At 45.8% G+C, this 22,804-nt stretch overlaps 3 protein-coding genes across 3 annotated transcripts; 1 reads left to right on the top strand and 2 right to left on the bottom strand.

The window, feature by feature from the left end:
• Window positions 1-261: 261 nt before the first annotated feature.
• Window positions 262-5,975, bottom strand: ndufs8a (NADH:ubiquinone oxidoreductase core subunit S8a). The gene is made up of 7 exons (XM_041843057.2): window positions 5,912-5,975; window positions 4,946-4,990; window positions 4,470-4,535; window positions 4,102-4,191; window positions 3,497-3,669; window positions 1,422-1,550; window positions 262-1,138 (listed from the first exon to the last, which is right to left on the bottom strand). Exons 2-7 carry the CDS (start codon window positions 4,986-4,988, stop codon window positions 1,007-1,009), a joined length of 633 nt encoding a protein of 210 aa, XP_041698991.1. The 5' UTR covers window positions 4,989-4,990; window positions 5,912-5,975; the 3' UTR covers window positions 262-1,006.
• Window positions 5,976-6,220: 245 nt separating this feature from the next.
• Window positions 6,221-9,007, top strand: si:dkey-9i23.8 (galanin receptor type 1). Its single transcript, XM_041843058.2, has 7 exons — window positions 6,221-6,506; window positions 6,669-6,811; window positions 7,144-7,333; window positions 7,639-7,777; window positions 8,093-8,257; window positions 8,577-8,658; window positions 8,793-9,007. Coding segments are annotated over exons 1-7 (933 nt in total). The 5' UTR covers window positions 6,221-6,505; the 3' UTR covers window positions 9,006-9,007.
• A 35-nt stretch (window positions 9,008-9,042) lies between these two features.
• Window positions 9,043-10,432, bottom strand: tmem187 (transmembrane protein 187). Its single transcript, XM_041843059.2, has one exon. The coding sequence runs from the start codon at window positions 10,312-10,314 to the stop codon at window positions 9,550-9,552; it is 765 nt and encodes a 254-aa protein (XP_041698993.1). The 5' UTR covers window positions 10,315-10,432; the 3' UTR covers window positions 9,043-9,549.
• Window positions 10,433-22,804: the final 12,372 nt, after the last annotated feature.

The raw sequence follows: 22,804 nt of genomic DNA on the forward strand, positions 1-22,804 counted from the left end.
CAATATTTATTCTTCATAACTTGAAGTCCACAAGTATTTAACCTTTGTACAATTCTCATGACAACAAACCCCCATTTAACTTTGTGTTTGCAGCGGGCTAATATCTACTAGATTGAGGATAATAATTATAATAGAGCATGAGTCTCATGTGCCAACTGGTTGTGTAACGCTTTCTGACAAAATGATAACCCTCCGCCCCCTTAAAAAATTAACTGAGTAGGACTACGTCCCAAATGGCACCCTATTCCTTATATAGTGCACTACTTTTGACCAGTCTTGTCGGCCCTGGTCAAAAGTAGTGCACTATATAGGAAATAGGGTGCCATTTGGGACACAAAGTAGGTAGTTGTCCCTAACCACTAACACATGGAAAGATTTGTTTGGTTAGGGACAATATCTTACCTCATATCAGATAGACAGTACTGTTGAGCATAGAGACATCACGGGTGCGTTCACCAGGGCACAGCGTTGTGGAACGTTCAGATAGAAATATGGTATGTAGAACAAACATGCCTCTGACAAGTAGAATAAATAATCATGTCAACTCTATTCATGTCATTTCTTTATGCAACTTTCCACAACGTATTCCTATTGAATGTGGCCCAGGATAGGCATCTGTGGGCTGGCTGCCGGTACAGGAGTCTGAGGGTGCTTCTCTCTGTGGGTAAGCTGAGCTTATTATGACAGTGGTCCACACAGACCTGGTTCTGGAGAGCTGTGGCTTCCTGCTGTTTATTTGTCCCATTCATCCAAGTCCCATTCAATATCTATGCAGTATAGATAAACGTTTCTGTCTGGATCTCTGGAAACAGGTCTCGGTGTGAACCACTGATCTGGATCAACTGTACAGTATGGATGGATGTGTGTCTGTGTCAAAGAGGCTGACGGATATCTATACAATGTGTGTGTCAGTCTGTCATACCGAATCTGTGTGTTTTATGGTTATCAGCAGAGTATGGTCAGTCGGTCGGTGTGGGTGTGTATGTGCGCGCGTCAGCCAGCCTGTCTATCGATAGAGGTAATCAGCTTGTATGTTGGCAGCGATCTCGGCCTCCCACTTGTCTCCGTTGTTGAGCAGTTTCTCTTTGTTGTAGAGCAGCTCCTCATGGGTCTCTGTGGAAAACTCAAAGTTGGGGCCCTGAGGGAGGGGGAACGAAAAGGGAGAATAAGAGTGGGGGGGGTTTCAATCAGAGACACCAGACCAAATAGTTTCACAGGTCCTTTACGCCAACATCATTCTCTACAGGAATCTGAACGTCCAGACATCTACAGAGGAAGCTATGCTAGAGGGGGTTTTGTGCCAAATGGCACACTATTTCCTACATAGTGCACTACTTCTGGTCAAATGTAGTGCACTACGCAGGGAATAGGGTGCCATTTGGGACACCGACCACAGTAGTGAGGTAGAAGGTCCTGCTCACCTCCACGATGGCGTCAACAGGACAGGCCTCCTGGCAGAAGCCACAGTAAATACATTTGGTCATGTCGATGTCGTAGCGCGTCGTCCTCCTGCTGCCGTCCGAACGGGGCTCTGCCTCGATGGTGATGGCCTATGCATATGGGGGGGGTAAATCATGTTTAGGGCAGTGAGCTTGAAGGTGTTGTAGTATAGCAGACATAGGATGTGTCCCAAATGGCACCTTATTCTGTAAATGATGCACTTCTTTTGACCAGGGCCTATAGGGTGCACTATGTAGGGATCTATGCATGTGTGCCATTTGGGACACAGACATAGAGGTATTTACGTTGCAAAGTGCAAGTGTTTTAATGCCCTGGGAGTGGTAGGGATATGCAGATGTGAATAGTACAGGCGTTTAAACACTATAGGGGCCGGTTGCACCAGTTGGTCGTACCTCTACATCCAACATAAAATGCGCTCAACGCCGGATAAAAAAATTATACCCGTTGCACCACCTGGGAGTAAGCCTACTATGAGCCGTCTAGTAGGGAGCAGGCCTAGGGTGTTAAATTGAGCCTATCTTCATCATGATACCGATAGAAAGAATAGCAATCTATTTCTAAAAGCATGTGAATCTCGCGTTCATATTTCACAACCTCCACTGACTTTTGGAGTTGCCTATGCACGAGTCATCAGCAAAAAAATACTGTGGTTTAGGCAACGTTATAGCACACTAAATGTTTCTGATCAGTGATAAATGAGTTGCCAACTCCACTTATTTGCCAAGCCAGAGACCAATTAACCAAATATACAGACAGAGATTCAGTGAAACAAAATCACGTCAGACAAGAGTAAGCTACTATGCGAGTAAACAGCAAAATCATCCACTTGTTATAGGCTACATAACATGCTAGCAAAATGTTCTGATCAGTGCTAAAGAAGAGAGGAGTAATCTAGACTAAAGATAGGTTTCCCGCTTATAAATATCTGGGCATTTGGATTGACAAGGATTGAACGTTTTAAAAACATACTTTAAAGTGGGCTTCGTTTTTTAGAAATAGATCTTGCTTCTCCCTAAACAGCAGGAAGCAGATTGTACAGTCAACTTTCCTGCTAATTCTTGACTATGGTGAGTGACACCATTTACCAGAATGCAGCAGTCACTACTCTTAAACCTTTAGATGCTGTCTACCATAGCGCCCTTCGCTTTATCACAGATGACAGTTTTAATACACATGACTGCATCCTGTATCAAGAGAATGGCTGGTCCTTATTAATGTCCCGTAGATCACTTCACTAGTCCCTTTTTGTTTAAAAAAAGCTCTACTACACAAGCATCCGACTTACCTAACTTTGTTGTTGAAGTATAAAAACATGAGATACCAAACCCGTTCACGTCGAGGTTCCTCGGGTCTCTCCACCGGATTAGGTAAATCCGCCTTCAGTTTTAATGCCCCCCGATTTTTTGGAATAACCTACAGATCTCCCTGCGTCTTGATTCCCTGGTGTCGCTAGGGCAGTTTAGGAGTCTACTGTTGAATTTGTTAAATGAGAATTGCATTTGTTTTGATTGAATGTAAAAAAAAAAAAAGTTGAATTTGTATTGTTATATATATATATAAACTTTTTTGGGGAATGTTCGTGTTGAATTTGTTGTCCTCAGGGCACTATTGAAAATGAGACCCTTGTCTCAATGGGCTCCCGATTTAAATAAATATAATATTAATTCCCACAGTAATTCTTTATGGATCCATCCAGTTGTGGTTAAGAAAAGGTTAATGCATAGTGGTGGGCTATGCAAAGGGATGGACTGTTCTATCTCTATGGAAGTGACATGCCTCGCAAAGTTTAGAACTGCCACGATGATGGTAACAGCCTAGTAACGGGTGCTGCCTAGCAACCATCATTATGAAGCATTAAATCTCATGAACGCACATTGCTTACACCAGACTTAGCTGTGACTAGTCTTATTTTGGGTTGGTGCAACAGGTGTAAATTCTGATCACAAAGTCTGACGTAGCTATGCCCGACCTAACATTTTAGACCACGTTTTAACACCCAACTGGTGCAACAGGCCAAAGGTGTGTTTCTATGTACCTGGGCGGGGCAGATGGCTTCACACAGCTTGCAGGCGATGCAGCGCTCCTCTCCAGAGGGGTACCTGCGCAGGGCGTGCTCACCGCGGAAACGTGGCGACAGGGGCCCCTTCTCAAACGGGTAGTTTATAGTGGCCGGCTCTCTGAACAGGTAGCTCATGGTCATGCCCAATCCTGGGGGAGCAGGAAGTGATGTTATACACTGCACTGGCTGCATCCAAAATGGCACCGGAGAGGTACAGATTTCAGGTAAAGACTACTTTGACAGCATGTAGCCTTTATTTTACATTTTGGTCACTTAGTAGACACTCTTACCCAGAGCAACCTACAAGTGCATTCAACTAAGGTAGGCAAAACAACCACATATCACAGTCATTGCAAGGCTGGTTCCTGATCTTTTGGTGCCCACAAAAGTTGTCATAGGAGTTGGCAAAATAGCAACAACAAAAATCTGGGACCAGGTTATTCAGTGGCTGTGTCTGAAATGACACCCTATGGGCCCTGGTCAAAAGTAGTGTGTTATATAGGGAATACAGCGCCATTTCAGACATGGCGGTCGGTGTCATGTGGAGGTCAGTGTCATGAAGAGTCAGGAGTGAAACTGACCTCTGAAGAGCTCCGTCCACAGCAGAGTCTGAGCGGCTCGGTCTGTTATGGACTTCATGTCTGTGGGCAGATCCTGAGCATTCACATACTCTACAGAGAGAGGGAGAGAAAAAGACAGTGAGAATAATGTTGAGTGCGTGTCTAAACATTCATACTAATCAAAGGCAAACAAAGTGCAGCTGTGTGGGGATCACAGTGGTAAGGTGTTTATGAGAGACACTGGGTGTGCTCGTTTTGAATTTCCCGGTGCCCCGGATGGGTGGGGATTTCCCTTTAGGACTAATATGATGTGCAAATGCCGCCCACCTGGGGCACCCGGTGATGCAAATCGAACGTGCCTTGAGAGCCGGGGAAGAGGCAGTACTTACTGAATCCCTCTCTCTGGGCTGACAGACTGATTGGACGCACCAGAATGTGTCCAGCCGCAAAGGTGCCTGTGAAAAAATAAAGGAGTCAAATTATGACAAGGCAGAGGATGGAATGGATCTACCAGGGAAATGTTTACCACAAGTGGTCAACAATTAGCAAGTAGACTTCAATGGCAGATAACAAATAATAGCATTGACTCATCTTCCATTTAGGGCATTTAGCAGACAGTCTTATCCAGAGCAACTTACAGTCAGTATCTTCATAGATACTTGAGATGGGCTTTGGCTATTTGTAACCACTGTTTACCCCAAATAACTGAGTATCGCCTACATTTTCTCTTGAACTGTTGCCTGCAGTGATAACCAGAGTGACTTTTCTATCAATAAAGTAGTGCACCACATCATCAATATCCATCCTCCAAACATCCATTCATTCATTTATCCGTCCATCCCTCCCTCCTCAGGTGAGGTCTTACCTGGCCGGGATACGGAATATAGTACACGCAACGCCGCAGACATGCCTGGAACATGCCAACAACACACGAAGAAGAAAGGGGTAGAGAAATAAAAACAGAAACATGTTATTATTAATCATGTGACATGCAACAGGTGCAATACAGGGTATGTGCATATAAATTGGCCAATGGTTTTTTTGAGGTCACTGACCTATTAAACAGACAATGTGAAATCTGTTGATACATGCACTCATTCAGAAAACCTGTATTGGTCTTACTTTGTTTGTCATGACATAATGTAAAAATCTGCCTTATGTTATCATCCAATATCTTGTCTGTTTTTCAACAAACAAACCATAGGTAGCTAGCTAACTAAGTTCCATAGCTAAAAGGTTAGTATATGTGCTTGTTACGAAAATCGTTAATGTGTGATGATCATTACGACCCTTATGTCAGCGCTCAGCTGGTCCTTGTGATGACAACATGCGATGCGAGAGAGAAGAAGCTACACTGCTGAATATCTGTTGACTGCATAGGTTAGTTAGGTTAACGTTAGCTCGCTAGTTGAGGACATGAGTGTTCTAGCAAGACAACTGTGTTCCCCGAAAACAAATGCCAACCGTCTACCCAGGTGTCCCAGGCTCCGTTCAACGCTATTTTTACTGCGTGACTTGATATATTATAGCAAAATGTATTACTTCCAAAAAGCAAAATACAATAACGCTTTACACTATGACAATTGCATGTTGTTAGATAGGTAACGTTACTAGCTAGCGTTAGCGAGCCGGCTAGCAACAACCGGCTAGCCATAAAATCCTCAAGGACTTTTCCAATGACTGACGTTATGTCGCTTTAGCTGTGAAAGCAGCGGTCATACAAGCACCAAAATACAGTAGAAATATCAACAAAGATATGATGTGTAGTAAAATATATTTTAAACCATTGCTAATAATAATGTAGTTGATAAATAACTTGAAACTCACTGACCTGTCGCTATTTGGCCTTCTAAACCAGAACAGCGGACGATTTGGGAAGTGCAATTTGCGTGGGCAGGAAGTGAAAGAACGTTATGACAGAGATCTCGCGTTGGACGTCAAAAAGTCGCCATGTTTGATGTGGCGCAGGTGGTAAGGTCAAAAGGTTGAGAATATTTAACATTTACATTTTAGTCATTTAGCAGACGCTCTTATCCAGAGCGACTTACAGTTAGTGAGTGCATACATTTTCATACAGGCCCCCCGTGGGAAACGAACCCACAACCCTGGCATTGCAAGCGCCATGCTCTACCAACTGAGCTACAGGGGACCTGATTTTCTATCCTAAAATACAGTGCTACATAAAATTATTAAATGTATTGTTGTTGTTTTGAATTGATTGTGCTTCATTCAGTATTTAGTAGTGCTATTTTAAACACACACACACAATGCTTGATAAGGGATTTGCCAGTGACAAATGAAGCAGGATAGTTTTAATTGGAGATGGTGTTTTTGATGATGCTCTCGCTTTGTGTAATCTTCACTCTCCCATTCATAATCCCCTCTTATCTCCTCATGGTTGTGGACTCTAACCATTCGTCTTAAAAGTAAGTACGGTACTGTATTACAATGACATTCATTATTCTATAATATCAATGATTTTCTACAGGTGAGGCTTTCAAGATTGTATAATTTCACTAACCAACAGTAATTGACTGCATTCAGTTATATCTTTAAAACTTATAATCACTGATTTTTCTCTTCTTCAGTGAACGAGTGGGCCAACAGCACAGCAGTAATGATGGAGCAGTCCTGGACGAGGGTTGAGAGGTCAGTGCTGGTGGCACTTCTGAGCGTGGAGATGGTGTTGGGGGTCATTGGGAACTGTCTGGTACTACTGGTAAAAATCATGGTAGGTAACTGTTATTATTTCCAACTGAGTGTGTGTGTGTGACTTCTCACACACACACTTCTCTCCCTGACCTACTGTTAGGATATCTAACCAAGTACTCGTATATCCTCGTTATAACCCAGTGTTCTGACTGTAGCTTACTTCTGTGAGTGTGTTGTAGTTTACATATGCCTGCCTGATTGTGGCACTCTTTTACAAAATGTTGTAGTGCAAACAAACTCTATCTGCTGATAAAGAGGCACTGAGCAATGCCAATGAGTAGAGCCTATGTAACAAATTAAATTAAAAAAGAGTATGAAATAGAATAATCTCTCTCTCCGTCTCTTTCTCAGTGTAGGGGTCGGTTTCCCTGTAGATACTGGGTCCCCTTCGTCAGTCTGACCCTCTCCGACCTTGGCTCCTCCCTGCTCATCATCTCTGGCTCCTTATTGGCTATACTGACTAAGGGTCAGAGGTCACCATTGTGCGAGGTCGTCAGCTTGCTCAAATTCGCCTTCATCACTTCCTCAATTGGAAGCATAGGTGAGACTCTCCTGTGCCTGGGTTGTTGGCGTTTTGAATCCACATTTCACATGGAGAAACAACAGTGTTACAGGACTGACTTTGAGGAACACTTACTGCGTTAACCAACTTCTCTTCACACACACCTTTTACCTTCCATTCTCACTATTCACTTCTAAACACCCACTCCTCTTCTCACACATGCATCTTTTACATCTAATTCAACAATCTTCAATCCTCTTACATATATTCTGTATCCCAAATGGCACTCTATTCCCTATGTAGTGCACTACTTTTAAAAACACTCATTCCTCCCCTCTCCACAGCGATTCTCTGCGTCCAGCGAGCCAAGGGCATGGCCGCCACAGGAAGTGGCGCCTCTGTTGTCGTGGCGCTGGCTTGCCTGGCTTCCTGGTTGACAGGGGCGGTGTTTGGGAGCATCCCTGTGGTCTACAATTGGATCAGGTGAGGGAGGGGTGTGGTGAGGGTCTTGTCGTTATTTGGGTCATACTAGACATACAGTGTGGAAGGCTAGGTCATTTATCACTTCTCTTCTCTTCCATCAATGTACTCGGGTCCATCTTTAGCCCAGTTAGCCAATCTAAATTAGGGGTTTTGCACAGAATTATAATTATTTGGGAAATAATGGGGGCCCAAGGAAAAATGGGCTGGTGTCAGGCCCTCAAGGAAAAAAATTGTCCGGTCTGTTAGAAATGTCCAGGCCGAATTTGGTCCAGTCCGTCCCTGCCTCTGAACTCTCTGTCTCTCTCTAACTCTCAGGTACGACCCTGCAGAGATGCTGTGTGCAGTGTTCTGGGACAGCAGTTACTCTGACATGCTGGTCTACATCCTCTGTGCTTTCTCCATCTGCATCTTCCTCCCCTTCCTCCTCATCCTCTTCTGCTCTCTCTTCACCGCTGCTGGCTGTGGGAGGAACTGCGACAGGTATGTGTTGTGATTTGTGAGCATTTGGGTGCATCGCAATAGCCTGAAATGGTCTCCTCCCCCTCGTCTCATTTACATCATCTGCATTTATGTGAAATAACTGCACATCAATTTCCTGATGCATTCACACCATTCTTGCGATACCAAAGTATCTTATTCAAGCTGGAAACAGAGGTTCCATTCACATATACTAGAAAATGACAGATCAGTGCAGATGATGGAAAGGCGATTAAGAGAGAAGGCAACCTCCGATAGAATGAGAGGCACCCAGATTAGTACCTTCCTCAGTAATGGCTCTCTTTCCCTCTCTCCTTCATAGTGACCCAGATGACCTCTCCTCTGTCACTCCTCTGATGGTGGCCTTCTACCTGTTCTGCAACACTCCCTTCGCTGTGTCTGAGGTGACACACGCACACAAACGACACACACACACACACACACACACACACACACACACACACACTCTTCAGATTAATCTTGTCATGCTCCCCCCTGAAGCCAATGGTTATTTTTGACCTCTCTCACTTCCCCACAGCTGATTCTCCTGGGTAGACTGGACCTATCCCCTGCACCTAATTGGCTGAGAACCCTGTCGTCCGTGATGTCCTACCTAGACTGCGGGTTGAACCCAATCATCTACTGTGTCAATCAGAACTTCCGGGAGGCGGGACTTGCTCTGTTCTGGACCAGTAGGAAGTTGTTATTCTCTGAGCCTGTGCTGACAAGCGTGACAACGTTAGAATTGTAAAGATTGACCACAAAATAAATTCTGTAAAGTTGGTGGCTAAAATATTTATCATAAAACAGATTTAATTCCTCCAATTTGAGATATTATGACAATGACTAGAAATACATGTTGCACTGATCTTGATATTGCTTATGAGACTAGATGTTAACGAACGGGACATCATGCATTGGTTGAAATTACAAAGAAAAAACTAATATATATCTTCATCAATCTTAAATCATTGGCTGACTCAGTTTTCTGAATTGTTGTTTTGTTGCTGTCTTTTCCCCTCTGCATTTTATCAAACCAGCCTACCTACACCTAAATATTTTAGTTTTTTTCCCCAAATCTGAATTAGGTGTGATTGGCCTACTATCTAGAATATAACTTCAGTGAATTACAGACACAGTTGTCATTTGCCCTTGAAGTGGGCTGTTTCTTCTACACAATTTCTGCTCCCTTAAGTTCATGAAGACAATTGAATGAATTAACATACATTAGTTGCGGCCAGACTCAGACCTATTGCCCCATGATATTGATTGCCATTGACAATCCATGGATAGACCTATTCAGTCCGTTTTGGTGCTATGCTTGTGACGTGCGTGAGAAAGCAGAAACTGTAGTGGAACTGCAGAACGTCACACACTTTGGACCAGAAGTGTCCGGTGAGATGTTGGAACGGTTGGTACCGGGCCAGGGTGTGATCCATCAGTTTCAGCAACACGAACCCACAGCAGGACAGCACGGCGAGACCCAGGTATCTCTGGGAGTGGCAGTCTCCATGGTTACGGTTTACCCCGACACCTTTGATGACCGCGAAGGCCACGTGACACCCGAGGGCCACCTCGAACCCATGGTCGTGCACCAGCGAAAGGCCATAGCTGAGAATGGAGCACAACTCGACCGTTAACGCGTACCGTGGCCGCCAACCGTGCTCTATAAAATGGCACCACACCGGCACCCACGCGAAGATGGGAAGCGTGAACCACTGGTCCAAAACAGCGGGTGCGCGAAGGAGCGTCGCGAGGCGCACCCACTGCACAGGTGCGTAGGCAATGGCCATGAGTGCGAACATGTCTTTGACGTAACCTGCCCTAGTGTCTCTTTTACCGTCCGTCCGTTGAAGTAGCCAGTAAAGGCCCATGAAAATGTATCCCAAATTGACCAATGAGTTGAATGGCATTGCCAGGTAACAGGGTAGGTAGTCAACTGTCTTCTCGGCGTAGTGATCATAGCTCATGTCGACTAAAACACTGTTGAATAGACCAGTGTTCGCCAAAACGATACAAATACAAAAGGGCACTAAAACGTGTATCAATGCAGACTTCATTTTTATATCATATATTCCATCGCATTGGTGCGATAATTGTTTTAAAAAAAATGGAAATGGAAATATTTTGACAGAGCAAGTTGCGACTCAAACTTTTTCTGTTGTTTTTCCGGTGGAATCACATGATGGCGCCAATGATATATAAATACACTAGATGACAACCAGGGCGCTGTTTTAAAGCCACGGGTGCCTCCATCTTGGCACTCCCCCACCGTTTAATAAAAAATATGTAGGAAGCTATAGAAATGCATTTATTAATGTCTACATTTGTTTTTGCCACGTTTATTCTATTACACACCCTTAATGTATACTTGTATATATTTTGAGCTAAACATAAAAGTAAAAAATTAGAAAATATATTAAAACATTTTCCCTAAAGTAATTTTTTTTTTTTTAAGAAATTGAGGTAGCTATTTACTGTACATATAGGTAGGGGTAAAGTGACTAAGTAACAGGATAGATAATAGACAGGAGCAGCAACGTGTGTGTGTGGCGTCAGTATACGTGTGTGCAGGTTATGTGTGTGTTGGGGTGTCAGTGTACGAGCCAACTTATGCTTGATCCGAAAATGTGGTCGTAGACTTCGTATGGAGAGTGTGCGCAATTCCGGAGCCTCCGGAGGCACGCAGAGGCCAACTTGAGCTCTGTACCGCATCGCTGTGTGCCTCCCAAATTTTGTAACAATGCGGAGGGCTCCGAATAGCTCCGCATTGACATGATTGGTTGACGGCAGGTAGGGGCGGGAGGTCCTGTATAAACACAAACTCACTTCCTTGATAACTTACTTCACAACAGCTATGCACTGCGCCACGAAGCGCAAGAAGTATGAATGCCCTGACTTCTGCAGAGGCCATACCACCGTAAATGCTGCACGGCCAATGCAGACAGTGGATTGACCATGCAGCGCCTTTAAGTGTGTGTGGGTAGAGTCCAGTGTTTGTGCAGTGTCAGTGCAAAAAAGGTTCAATGCAGCTAGTCTGGGTGCCCATTTCATTAGGTATTTAGCAGTCTTGTTTAGAAGTCTTATGGCTTGGGGTTAGAAGCTGTTCAGAGTCCTGTTGGTTCCAGACTTGGTGCATTGGTACCGCTTGCCGTGTGGTAGCAGAGAGAACAGTCTGTGGCTGGAGTCTTTTACAATTTTTTGGGACTACCTCTGACACCGCCTGGTATAGAGGTCCTGGATGGCAGGGAGCTCAGCCCCAGTGATGTACTGGGCCGTACTCACTACCCTCTGTAGCGCCTTGCGGTCAAATGCCAAGCAGTTGCCATACCAAGCATTGATGCAGCCAGTTAAGTTGCTCTCGATGGTGCAGCTGTATAACTTTTTGAGGATCTGAGGGCCCATGCCAAATATTTTCAGCCTCCTGAAGGGGAAAAGGTGTTGTCGTGCCCTCTTCATGACTGTATTGGTGTGTTTGGACCATGATAAATCCTTCGTGATGTTGACACCAAGGAATTTTAAGCTCTCGACCCGCTCCACTACAGCCCGGTCGATGTGAATGGGAGCGTGCTCGGCCCTCCATTTCCTGTAGTCCACGATCAGCTCCTTTATCTTATTGACATTGAGGGAAAGGTTGTTATCCTGGCACTCATTGGCGATTTTAGCATGTAAATCTTGGTGGGGGATGCATGCCAGCAAAGCCACTACACAACACTAAACAATACATTAATTGCAATATAATGGTGACAAACGGTGCCCACAAAATGTTAGGGCCTACATAAAGCTTTCCCAACACCAGAGCTTTCCTTTCAGCACCATGGAGTGAATCCTTACCACCGCTACACCTGGCTATCAGCGGAGCCTTGTCTGGCAGCGAAACAGTTAATTCAGCCTCATTTACTGCCTTTTTAAAAACCATAGCTGATATAGGTGACATTCTTAAACAAATGTGGTTACTACTGACTCCTTGTGGATTTGTGTAAGTCGATAAGAACCACATTCTCCTTCAATAATAACGAACGCCAAAATGAGTTTTGACTTATGAACCATACACAAACTTCATTACATTTATGTTCAGTAAATTCATAATGTTTGTTCTTATATCATTGACACTTAGCTCTAAGTATAAGCAAGTGTAAGCAAACGATCTGCAATGAGGTAGGCCTATTCGTTCAGCACTTTCAAAATGGACACCGACAGAAATTCAGATGTTAGTTGGATAAATTCAGCAAGATGTTGAGGCCTTAACTTTACTCTTCTTTAAGTCACCACACAGACAGAGAGAGAGAGAGCGAGAGACACTTGGTTAGTCTACCATTTGAAATATTTTATTAGGCCTATGTGGTCTAAAAAGGAAGGAAAATACAATCATGAGGATCCACTTTTATAGACAATATACCGACATAAAGACAGAGCATTGCGCAAACAAAACAACCCTCGCAATATCAACTGGAATTAGATGGGTCTATTACTGAACTTTTTGTTGAAAACAAATATTTGAATGGGAAGAGACTGTCACTGGCAAACATTGTTACAGACCCAACAACATTATATAGTATCTCCTCCTCGTCAAGAAAAGCACATGAGCTAATTATAATACACAAAGTAAGCAAAACAATGAAATCATTCCAGCATTGCCTAAAATGATGAATAAGATACTAATGAGATAGACCTCTATAAGCAATAGACCTATAACAATTGTGATGTACAAACTATGGCATAAGGGAATGATGAGTGGATGAGGCAATTCGTAATTCCGATTAAGACATTAATGAGCGAGCTAAGACGGACGTAGTCAAAATAACTAACTATTTGTTCAGCACTTTTGAAACGTACAGCGACAGTATTCAGAACATGGGCGGTTCTTACAGTATTCTCCCTGTACACCAAGTCAGAACCGTAGGATAAATAAAAGGGGGCATATAAGCAGACAAAAAAAGCTCTTACAATGTTCGATGACATTTCTCTAAAACAGGCTATAGGCTACATGTGCACCACCAAGTCAGAACAGTAGGCTATGTTATGAGGGGGAAAGGGACCAAATTATTAGGGTGAGGCACATGGGCTACTAACAGCTTACTACAAACATACACTTAGTATTACTTTCTTAGCTACAGTGGCTTGTGAAAGTTTTCACCCCCCTTGGCGTTTTTCGTATTTTGTTGCCTTACAACCTGGAATTAAAATATATTTTTTGGGGTTTGTATCATTTACACAACATGCCTACCACTTTGAAGATGCAAAATATTTTTTTTGGGGAAACAAACAAGAAATAAGACCAAAAAACTGAACTTGAACGTGCATAACTATTCACCCCCCCAAAGTCAATACTTGGTAGAGCCACCTTTTGCAGCAATTACAGCTACAAGTCTCTTGGGGTATGTCTCTATAAGCTTGGCACATCTAGCCACTGGGATTTTTGCCGATTCTTCAAAGCAAAACTGCTCCAGCTCCTTCAAGTTGGATGGGTTCCACTGGTGTACAGCAATCTTTAAGTCATACCACAGATTCTCAATTGGATTTAGGTCTGGGCTTTAACTAGGCCATTCCAAGACATTTAAATGTTTCCCCTTAAACCATTCGAGTGTTGCTTTAGCAGTATGCTTAGGGTCATTGTCCTGCAGGAAGGTGAACCACCGTCCCAATCTCAAATCTCTGGAAGACTGAAACAGGTTTTAGCGCCATCCATCATTCCTTCAATTCTGACCAGTTTCCCAGTCCCTGCTGATGAAAAACATCCCCACAGCATGATGCTGCCACCATCATGCTTCACTGTGGGGATGGTGTTCTCGGGGTGATGAGAGGTGTTGGGTTTGCGCCAGACATAGCGTTTTCCTTGATGGCCAAAAAGCTACATTTTAGTCTCATCTGACCAGAGTACCTTCTTCCATATGTTTGGTGAGTCTCCCACATGGCTTTTGGCGAACACCAAACGTGTTTGCTTATTTTTTCTTTAAGCAATGGCTTTTTTCTGGCCACTCTTCGGTAAAGCCCAGCTCTGTGGAGTGTACGGCTTAAAGTGGTCCTATGGACAGATACTCCAATCTCCGCTGTGGAGCTTTGCAGCTCCTTCAGGTTATCTTTGGTCTCTTGGTCACCTCTCTGATTAATGCCCTCCTTGCCTGGTCCGTGAGTTTTGGTGGGCGGCCCTCTCTTGGCAGGTTTGTTGTGGTGCCATATTCTTTCCATTTTTTAATAATGGATTTAATGGTGCTCCGTGGGATGTTCAAAGTTTCAGATTTTTTTTTATAACCCAACCCTGATCTGTACTTCTCCACAACTTTGTCCCTGACCTGTTTGGAGAGCTCCTTGGTCTTCATGGTGCCACTTGCTTGGTGGTGCCCCTTGCTTAGTGGTGTTGCAGACTCTGGGGCCTTTCAGAACAGTGTGTATATATATATATATATATATATACTGAGATCATGTGACACTCAGTTTTGCACACAGGCAGACTTTATTTAACTAATTATGTGACTTCTGAAGGTAATTGGTTGCACCAGATCTTATTTAGGGGTTTCATAGCAAAGGGGTTGAATACATATGCATGCACCACTTTTCCGTTAATTTATTTTTTAGAACTTTTTGAAAGAAGTTATTTTTTTCATTAACTTCACCAATTTGGACTATTTTGTGTATGTCCATTACATCAAATCCAAATAAAAATCCATTTAAATTACAGGTTGTAATGCAACAAAATAGGAAACACGCCAAGGGGGATGAATAGTTTTGCAAGGCACTGTACATTATACATATCTCCCTGGCATATTACATAATTTATGCAGCAGCATGCAAGACATTTTTGGAATCACCGTTGTGCTGTGCTCACTTGAACAGGAAGGTGGCGAGGTGGTCCTTCTTGTGTGCAGATTTTATCTTAAAACTTTGTCATCAAAGTCTGGCATTATCTGGATTTATAGTGCTTTCAAGAGAACTAATGAACTCTGAAAAAAACAAAGTCGAATCATGGCGTCAGTGATCTTCAGGTCGGAGCTCTAGAAAGAGGCCCAAGTTCCTGACTTAGAATTCCGAGTTGGATGACCGTTCAAAACGTATTTTCCAAGTCGGAGCTCGTTTTTTCCAGAGTTCCTAGTTGTCTTGAACTCAATGAAGTCTGAGATTTCCCAGTTCCGAGTGTCCAGTTGTTTTGAACGCGGCAGATGTCGTGCTGGATTGACAGCATGGCCAATGTATTCAACCTTTTCTGGCCCATGGTGTTGTGCGTGAATGTTTATCCGTTTAAGCTTGGAAAAGAGACCCTTCCAGACAGATGTTTTAAATCATTGAACCCAGACTTGGACCACACACCCTCTCCACCGAATAGCAGGCAGGGGAAGCAAAATAGTGATTGCTTTTCAACACTTGCAGTTAGCCACTGATTCCTTCCAAACCACTCATTGTTGAATTTGCAATTTCCGACTTGTTGTGTAATGTTTATGTCCAATGGCCGATGAGCACTGATACGTTTTATGTATATTTTCTCTTCATATAACAAGGATTGAAAAGGATTTGCCAGTAGATTGTTGATGTGATTCATGATGATGACTGCTTGTCTAGCTTGCTAGCTAAGATTTTGAAAGTATGATGTTGACATGATCAGTCCAATCAAAGCTACGGTAGATATAACGTGATTTGATATAATTTTATCTGTGGCCAATGACCTTGTGCCTTCTTGGACGGGAACTTCTAATCTATGGCAGCACCCAAAGAGGGCTTGAACTGCTTAGCTCTCCCTGTAGATTCTGCGATGACGTAGTGTCCCCATGAGTGGCAGAACACTGAGCCAATCACGGCGCAACTAGAGAAGATTACCAACGCCTACGCGCTGTATTTTCCGCTGGCTGCCCCTCCACCACAGAAAGCGCTGAGCTAGGCTGAAACAACTGCATTTTGGAGCTGCCTTACTCAAGAAAGCAAGAAAGAGACCATGTTTGTATGCAGCTTTATTCACTCAATACCTTTGTTTTTACATTGTTTGCGAACTGATATGTGACACGAATTAATGCCAAAATAACAAGCAAAACAGGCAACAAAACACTGTCCCACCTGCCCTGAATGACGGGTCGCCACTGCTGGCACCACACTGCCAGGTCACTGACCTCCTCCTCTCTTATAGGCTGTGTCATTGTCGTCTGTGATCTACCACCGTTGTCTCGTCTGCAAACTTAATGATGGTGTTGGAGTTGTGCATTGCCACACAGTCGTAGGTGAACAGGGAGGACTAAGCACGCACCCCTGAGAGGCCCCCGTGTTGAGTGTCAGCATGGTGGATGTGTTGTTGCCTACCCTCACCACCTGGGGGTGGTCCGTCAGGAAGTCCAGGATCCAGTTGCAGAGGGAGGTGTTAAGTCCCAGGGACCTTAGCTTAGTGATGCTCTTCGAGGCACTATGGTCTTGAACGCTGAGCTGTAGTCAATGAACAGCATTCTCACGTAGGTGTTCCTTTTGACCTGGTGGGAAAAGGCAGTGTGGACTGCAATAGATATTGCGGCATCTGTGGATCTGTTGGGGCGGTATGTGAATTGGGGTGTGTCCAGGGTGTCTGGGATGATGGTGTTGATGTGAGCCATGACCAGCCTTTCAAAGCATTTCATGACTATAGATGTGAGTGCTACGGGAAGCACAGAATTGTCTAGAATGTCATTGTATGCTGTAGCGTTAAGATTTCCCTTCACTGGAACTAAGGGGCCTAGCCCCAACCATTAAAAACAGCCACAGACCATTATTCCTCCTCCACCAAACTTTATAGTTGGCACTATGCATTGGGGCAGGTAGCGTTCTCCTGGCATCCGCCAAACCCAGATTTGTCCGTCGGACTGCCAAATCGTGAAGCATGATTCATCACTCCAGAGAACACGTTTCCACTGCTCCGGAGTCCAATGGCGGCGAGCTTTACACCACTCCATCCAACGCTTGGCATTGCGCATGGTGATCTTAGGCTTGTGTGCGGCTGCTCGGCCAACTCATTTCATGGAGCTCCAGACGAACAGTTCTTGTGCTGACGTTGCTTCCAGAGGCAGTTTGGAACTTGGTAGTGAGTGTTGCAACTGAGGACAGACAATTTTTACGTGCTACACGCTTCAGCACACGGCGGTCCCATTCTGTGAGCTTGTGTGGCCTACCACTTCGTGGCTGAGACGTTGCTCCTAGATGTTTCCACTTCACAATAACAGCACTTACAGTTGACCAGGGCAGCTATAACAAGGCAGAATTTTGCTGAACTGACTTGTTGGAAAGGTAACATCCTATGACGGTGCCACATTAATAGTCACTGAGCTCTTCAGTAAGGCCATTCTACTGCAAATGTTTGTCTATGGAGATTGCATGGCTGTGTGCATGATGTTATGTAACGGTTGTGGCTGAAATAACCGAATCCACTAATTTGAAGGGGTATCCACATACTTTTGTATATATAGTGTACTATTGGACAATGATGCAGCGGAGGAGAGTGAGTTGGACCATTCCAGACCCATATCTAAGGACATCCATGACTCTGTTGAATCATGCAAATCCTCCATAAGGAACCAATCAAAGGAACTTCTTGACTTCTCCTGTGTTGAGGTGAGTCCATAATGCCGGAAGATCTGTTGGAACAGGACCTCAGCGACCTGGAGAGCAGAAGGAAGACCAGTTAGTGGCAAAAAACGGCATGATTTGGAGAACGGATGTACGACCACCATGACTGTGGTGAAACCGTCAGAACGTGGAAGGTCGGTGACAAAGTCTATGGACAGGTGTGACCAAGGTCGCTGAGGCACTGGGAGAGGAACTAGTTTGCCTGCCGGGGCGTTCCGAGGTGTCTTCTTTTGGGAACATACGGAACAGGAGTTGACACAGCGGGACACATCAGAAGCCAAGGTGGGCCACCAGTATTTTTGGGCTAGAGAATGCAGGGTGCGCGTAATACCAGAGTGCCCTGCCATAAGGGTGGTGTGCGCCCAGATCAGCAGGCGGTCACGGACACTGGTGGGTACATACACGCGCCCCGGAGGGGCGTTGGCAGGCGCCGGGTCCTCCTGAGCCGCCAGGCGGATGTCTTCGTCCACATCCCAGATGACAGGTGCAACGATGAGAGACGAGGGTAGGATAGGACCCCACAGATCCTTCCTTTCTCCGGTATGGTGCATCCTGGAGAGTGCGTCAGCTTTCACATTCTGGGATCCTGGGCGGTAGGACAGAATGAATTGAAATCGAGTAAGAAATTGGGCCCACCTGGCTTGACGAGAGTTCATTCGTTTCGCTGCCCGTATGTGCTCCAAATTCCGGTGGTCAGTAATAATCCGGAATGGATGTACTGCGCCCTCCAGCCAGTGTCTCCATTCCTCCAGAGCGAGGACCACCGCCAACAGCTCCCTGTCTCCAACTCCATAGTTCCTCTCTGCGGGGGTAAGCTTTTAGAGAAAAAGGCACAGGGATATATTTTCTCTGGCTTACCGTGCCGCTGGGAGAGGACCGCACCCACGCCCTCCTCCGATGCGTCCACCTCCAGGATTAAAGGACGAGAGGGCACTGGGTGTTTTAGGATGGGCGCTGTGGTGAACCTCTCCTTCAGCCTCTTGAAGGAATCATCAGCCACAGGATTCCAGGTCAGCTTCTGAGGCCCACCCTTAAGGAGAGAGGTGAGCGGGGCGGCTATGGAGCTGAAGGACCTGATGAAACGCCGGTAGAAATTGGCGAAGCCCAGGAAGCTCTGTAGGCCCTTGTTGATGGTGGGAACTGGCGATGACCTGACGGCGTCCGTCTTCACTCCTTCCATGAACACCCCCTGAGGACTGATCCTGTATCCTAGGAAGGAGATGGCCTGTTGGTGGAATTCGCATTTCTCCCCCTTTCACCAACAGGTTGTGTTCCCGGAGGCGGAGTAGGACAGCTCGGACGTCCCTAACGTGTTCCTCGAACGTAGCCGAGTAGATCAGGATATCGTCGATGTACACCACCACCTGTCTACTCAGCATGTCCCGGAACACGTCATTGACGAAGGACTGGAACACAGATGGTGCGTTGGCGAGGCCATAGGGCATGACGCAGTATTCATAGTGGCCTGAGGTATTGCTGAATTCCGTCTTCCACTCGTCTCCTTCCCGGATTCGGATCAGGTTGTAGGCACTCCTCAGGTCCAACTTGGTAAAGTACCGGGCCACTCGTAGCTGCTCGATGGCCGACGGAACCAGAGGGAGGGGGTACCGGTACTTGGTGGTGACTGCGTTCAGCCCCCTGTAGTCGATGCATGGTCTCAGTCCTCCGTCTTTTTTGTCCACGAAGAAGAAGCTGGCAGAGGCAGGAGAGGTAGAGCGTCTGATGAACCCCTGTGTCAGGGTCTCTGCCACATACTTCTCCATGGCCTCAGTCTCCGCCATGGAAAAGGGGGTAAATGCGACTCTTTGGGGGGTGTTGTCCCTCCAGTAGGTCAATGGCGCAGTCCCAGGGCCTGTGAGGAGGGAGACATGTAGCCTTAGATGACATCGGAGAGATCTGCGTACTCACGTAGAATGTTGGGCTGGAGGGCGGACTCCGGACAAACCACCGGCAGGCAGGTCTTCCGGGATGAGGTGGACCAGGCTGTGATCCTCTTGGTGATCCAATTGATGGTGGGGTTGTGTAGTCTGAGCCAGGGCAATCCCAAGACGATCCGGTGAAGAGGTGACGTGACGATGTGGAATGACAGCTCCTCGTGGTGCTCCGGTAGTGTTGGAATGGTGATGGGAATGGGGAGAGTGACGTGCGTAATGGTGCCTGACCCAAGGGGTTTATTGTCCAATGAGGTGACGTGTAGCGGAGATGGCAGTGGCACGGTGGGCAACCCCCATTCAGAAACCAGCTCCCTATCTATAAGGTTCCCTGCTGATCCGTAATCTATCATTGCAGTAGAAAATGGAAGATAAGGAATAACCAGTCACCGTTATGGGAACTAAAAACAATGGTTTTGTGATAGGAGATCACGTTACACTCACGGCGCGGCGACGGGAGCTGCCAGGAGATCTGTGTGCTGTGGGGGTGTAGGGGGTGCTGCCCACCTCCATGGGTGAGGACTCGGAATCAGAGCGGCTTCCATAGCTTAGATGGGGTGAGCGTCAAAGCTCCAGGAGGTGTTGGGAGCGTTGTCTCTCTCGCAACATTTCGTCAAGACGGATGGACGTGGTGATAAGGGTATCAAGGTCCATCTCATCGTCCCGACATGCGAATTCCGTCTTAATGTCCTCCCGTAAGCCTCTTCTGAAGGCCGTGCCCAGAGCACGCTCATTCCAGCCAGAAGACGCCACCACCGCGCGAAAGCTCAGAGCGTACTCGGAGGCGGGCCCCTCGCTCTGTTGTAGATGGAGGAGACGCTCACCCCCGTCCTTTCCCTCCGTGGGATGATCAAACACCGCCCTGAACCAAGCGAGGAAGGTGGGGTAGGGTAGTGCCACTGCCTCCTCTCCTTCCCAGACTGCTGTGGCCCGATCCAGCGCCTTTCCCTTAAGTAGCAAAATCACCAGCGCTATCCTGGCTTGGTCAGATGGATATGCCCCAGGCTGACGCGCCAGATAAAGTGAAACCTGTAGCAGGAAGCCTCTACATTTAGTAGTTTTACCGTCAAAGTGCTCCGGTAGGGCGAGGTTCGCGCAGAAGTGGGTGATAGCCCAGGGACAGGTGGATTGGAGGCACTCGTCGCTCCCTGAGGTAGAACCGGAGCGCTGGGCAGATTATGCAGAGTTTGTAGCACATCCTGCATGGCGACGTTCAACTGGGCAAGCTGCTGCTGGTGCTGGTCGAGGCACTGGGAAACTCCTGCTGCATCCATTTTCGTTTGGTGTGTGATTCTGTGACGAGTACTGAGTATACGAAGAGGCAGGATGCAGACGCAGGAATTAACAAGGTCAAGGTTTACTTAAACAATGACAAAGAGAATTAACAAAGATAGAGTACATGACATGAAGCAAAACAATCACACACAACATCCTACAGAACAGTCCAGGGCTAAATAGGGGTAGTGATGAGATGATGAGGTGCTGGTGCGCTGGAGGTAATTAGGGTGCGTTGGATTTCCATTCCGGTGTTGCCGAGGTGGTGCACTCAGACCGGTGGCTCAGTAGACCGGTGAATCAGAGCGCCGAAGGGGAGCAACGGGAGGAGACGTGACAAGGTGTAGTGGGACATTTGTGTTTGAGGCTACTGTACTATGATAATGTACACTAGAAAGTAATTTCAGTGTGGACAGAATGTTAATAAATGGTGAGTGTGTGGTAAGGTGCAGTAGTCAGCCCAGGGTTCAGCTGTTGGAATAGTATTGTGGCTTGGGGGTAGATGTTGGCTTTGAGACAGGTGGTCCAAGACTTGATGTTGATAATCAGTCAATTGAAATAAATGAATCAGGCCCTAATCTTTGGATTTCACATGACTGGGCAGGGCTGCAGCCATGGGTGGGCCTGGGAGGGCATAGGTCCACACACTTGGGAGCCACGCCAAGCCAATCAGAATGGGTTTTTCCCTACAAAAGGGCTTTATTACATGATGTTGATCCTCAGTCAATCAGCCAATTGAAATAAATTAATTAGGCCCTAATCTTTGGATTTCACATGACTGGGCAGGGCTGCAGCCATGGGTGGGCCTGGGAGGGCATAGGTCCACCCACTTGGGAGCCACGCCAAGCCAATCAGAATGGGTTTTTCCCTACAAAAGGGCTTTATTACAGATAGAAATACTCCTCAATTTCAGCTGTCCGGGTGGCTGGTCTCAGATGATCCTGCAGGTGAAGAAGCCAGATATGGAGGTCCTGGGCTGGCGTGGTTACACGTGGTCTGCTGTTGTGAGGCCAGTTGGACGTACTGCCAAATTCTCTAAAACGACATTGGAGGCGGCTTATGGTAGAGAAATGAACATTAAATTCTCTGCCAACAGCTCTGGTGGACATTCCTGCAGTCAGCATGCCAATTGCACGCTCCCTCAAAACTTGAGACATCTGTGGCATTGTGTTGTGTGACAACTGCACAGTGGCATTTTATTGTCCCCAGCACAAGGTGCACCTGTGTAATGATCATGTTGTTTGATCAGCTTTCTTGATATGCCACATATCAGGTGGATGGATTATCTTGGCAAAGGAGAAATGCTTACTAACAGGGATGTAAACAAATTTGTGCACAAAATATGAGAGAAAAGGTTTTTGTGCGTATCAAAAATGTCTGGCCTTTTTTATTTCAGCTCATGAAACATGGGACCAACACTTTACATGTTGCGTTTATATTTTTGTTCATTATACATTTGTGACAGTCTATAAAAACATTTAAGTTGGTAACAGTTATGTTCTTACCTTAATTTCTGCAGACCAAACTTGGCACCCTTGGCCTGTTGTATTGTCTCTCTACTGGCCCTGTTTGAAACAATAACGCTACACTGAAATGAAGTAAATACTGTGCAAGAAAAAACAAATAGGCAGAGTCTCATCTGGGCTAAGTGAATGTAACGTTACATACCTCCATGGCTAACACATCCACATGGTGCTGTGGTGAATACGAGGCTGGTGCTGGCCATTGCCCTAATTGAAAGACACCAGAGTAGCAACATGAATAAAGGGGC

Source organism: Coregonus clupeaformis, chromosome 21 (genome assembly GCF_020615455.1).
Source record: "Coregonus clupeaformis isolate EN_2021a chromosome 21, ASM2061545v1, whole genome shotgun sequence".
NCBI lineage: Eukaryota > Metazoa > Chordata > Actinopteri > Salmoniformes > Salmonidae > Coregonus > Coregonus clupeaformis.

Bases quoted from the DNA above. Each gene is read 5' to 3' on its own strand.
- ndufs8a (XM_041843057.2), bottom strand. From the start codon at position 4,988: ATGTCTGCGGCGTTGCGTGTACTATATTCCGTATCCCGGCCAG. The intron at 4,536-4,945 runs GTAAGACCTCAC...ATTTTTTCACAG, and splicing joins ATATTCCGTATCCCGGCCAG to GCACCTTTGCGGCTGGACAC. The intron at 1,139-1,421 runs GTGAGCAGGACC...CCCCTCCCTCAG, and splicing joins CTGTTGACGCCATCGTGGAG to GGCCCCAACTTTGAGTTTTC.
- si:dkey-9i23.8 (XM_041843058.2), top strand. The intron at 6,812-7,143 runs GTAGGTAACTGT...TCTCTTTCTCAG, and splicing joins TACTACTGGTAAAAATCATG to TGTAGGGGTCGGTTTCCCTG. The intron at 7,778-8,092 runs GTGAGGGAGGGG...TCTAACTCTCAG, and splicing joins GTGGTCTACAATTGGATCAG to GTACGACCCTGCAGAGATGC.
- tmem187 (XM_041843059.2), bottom strand. From the start codon at position 10,314: ATGAAGTCTGCATTGATACACGTTTTAGTGCCCTTTTGTATTTGTATC.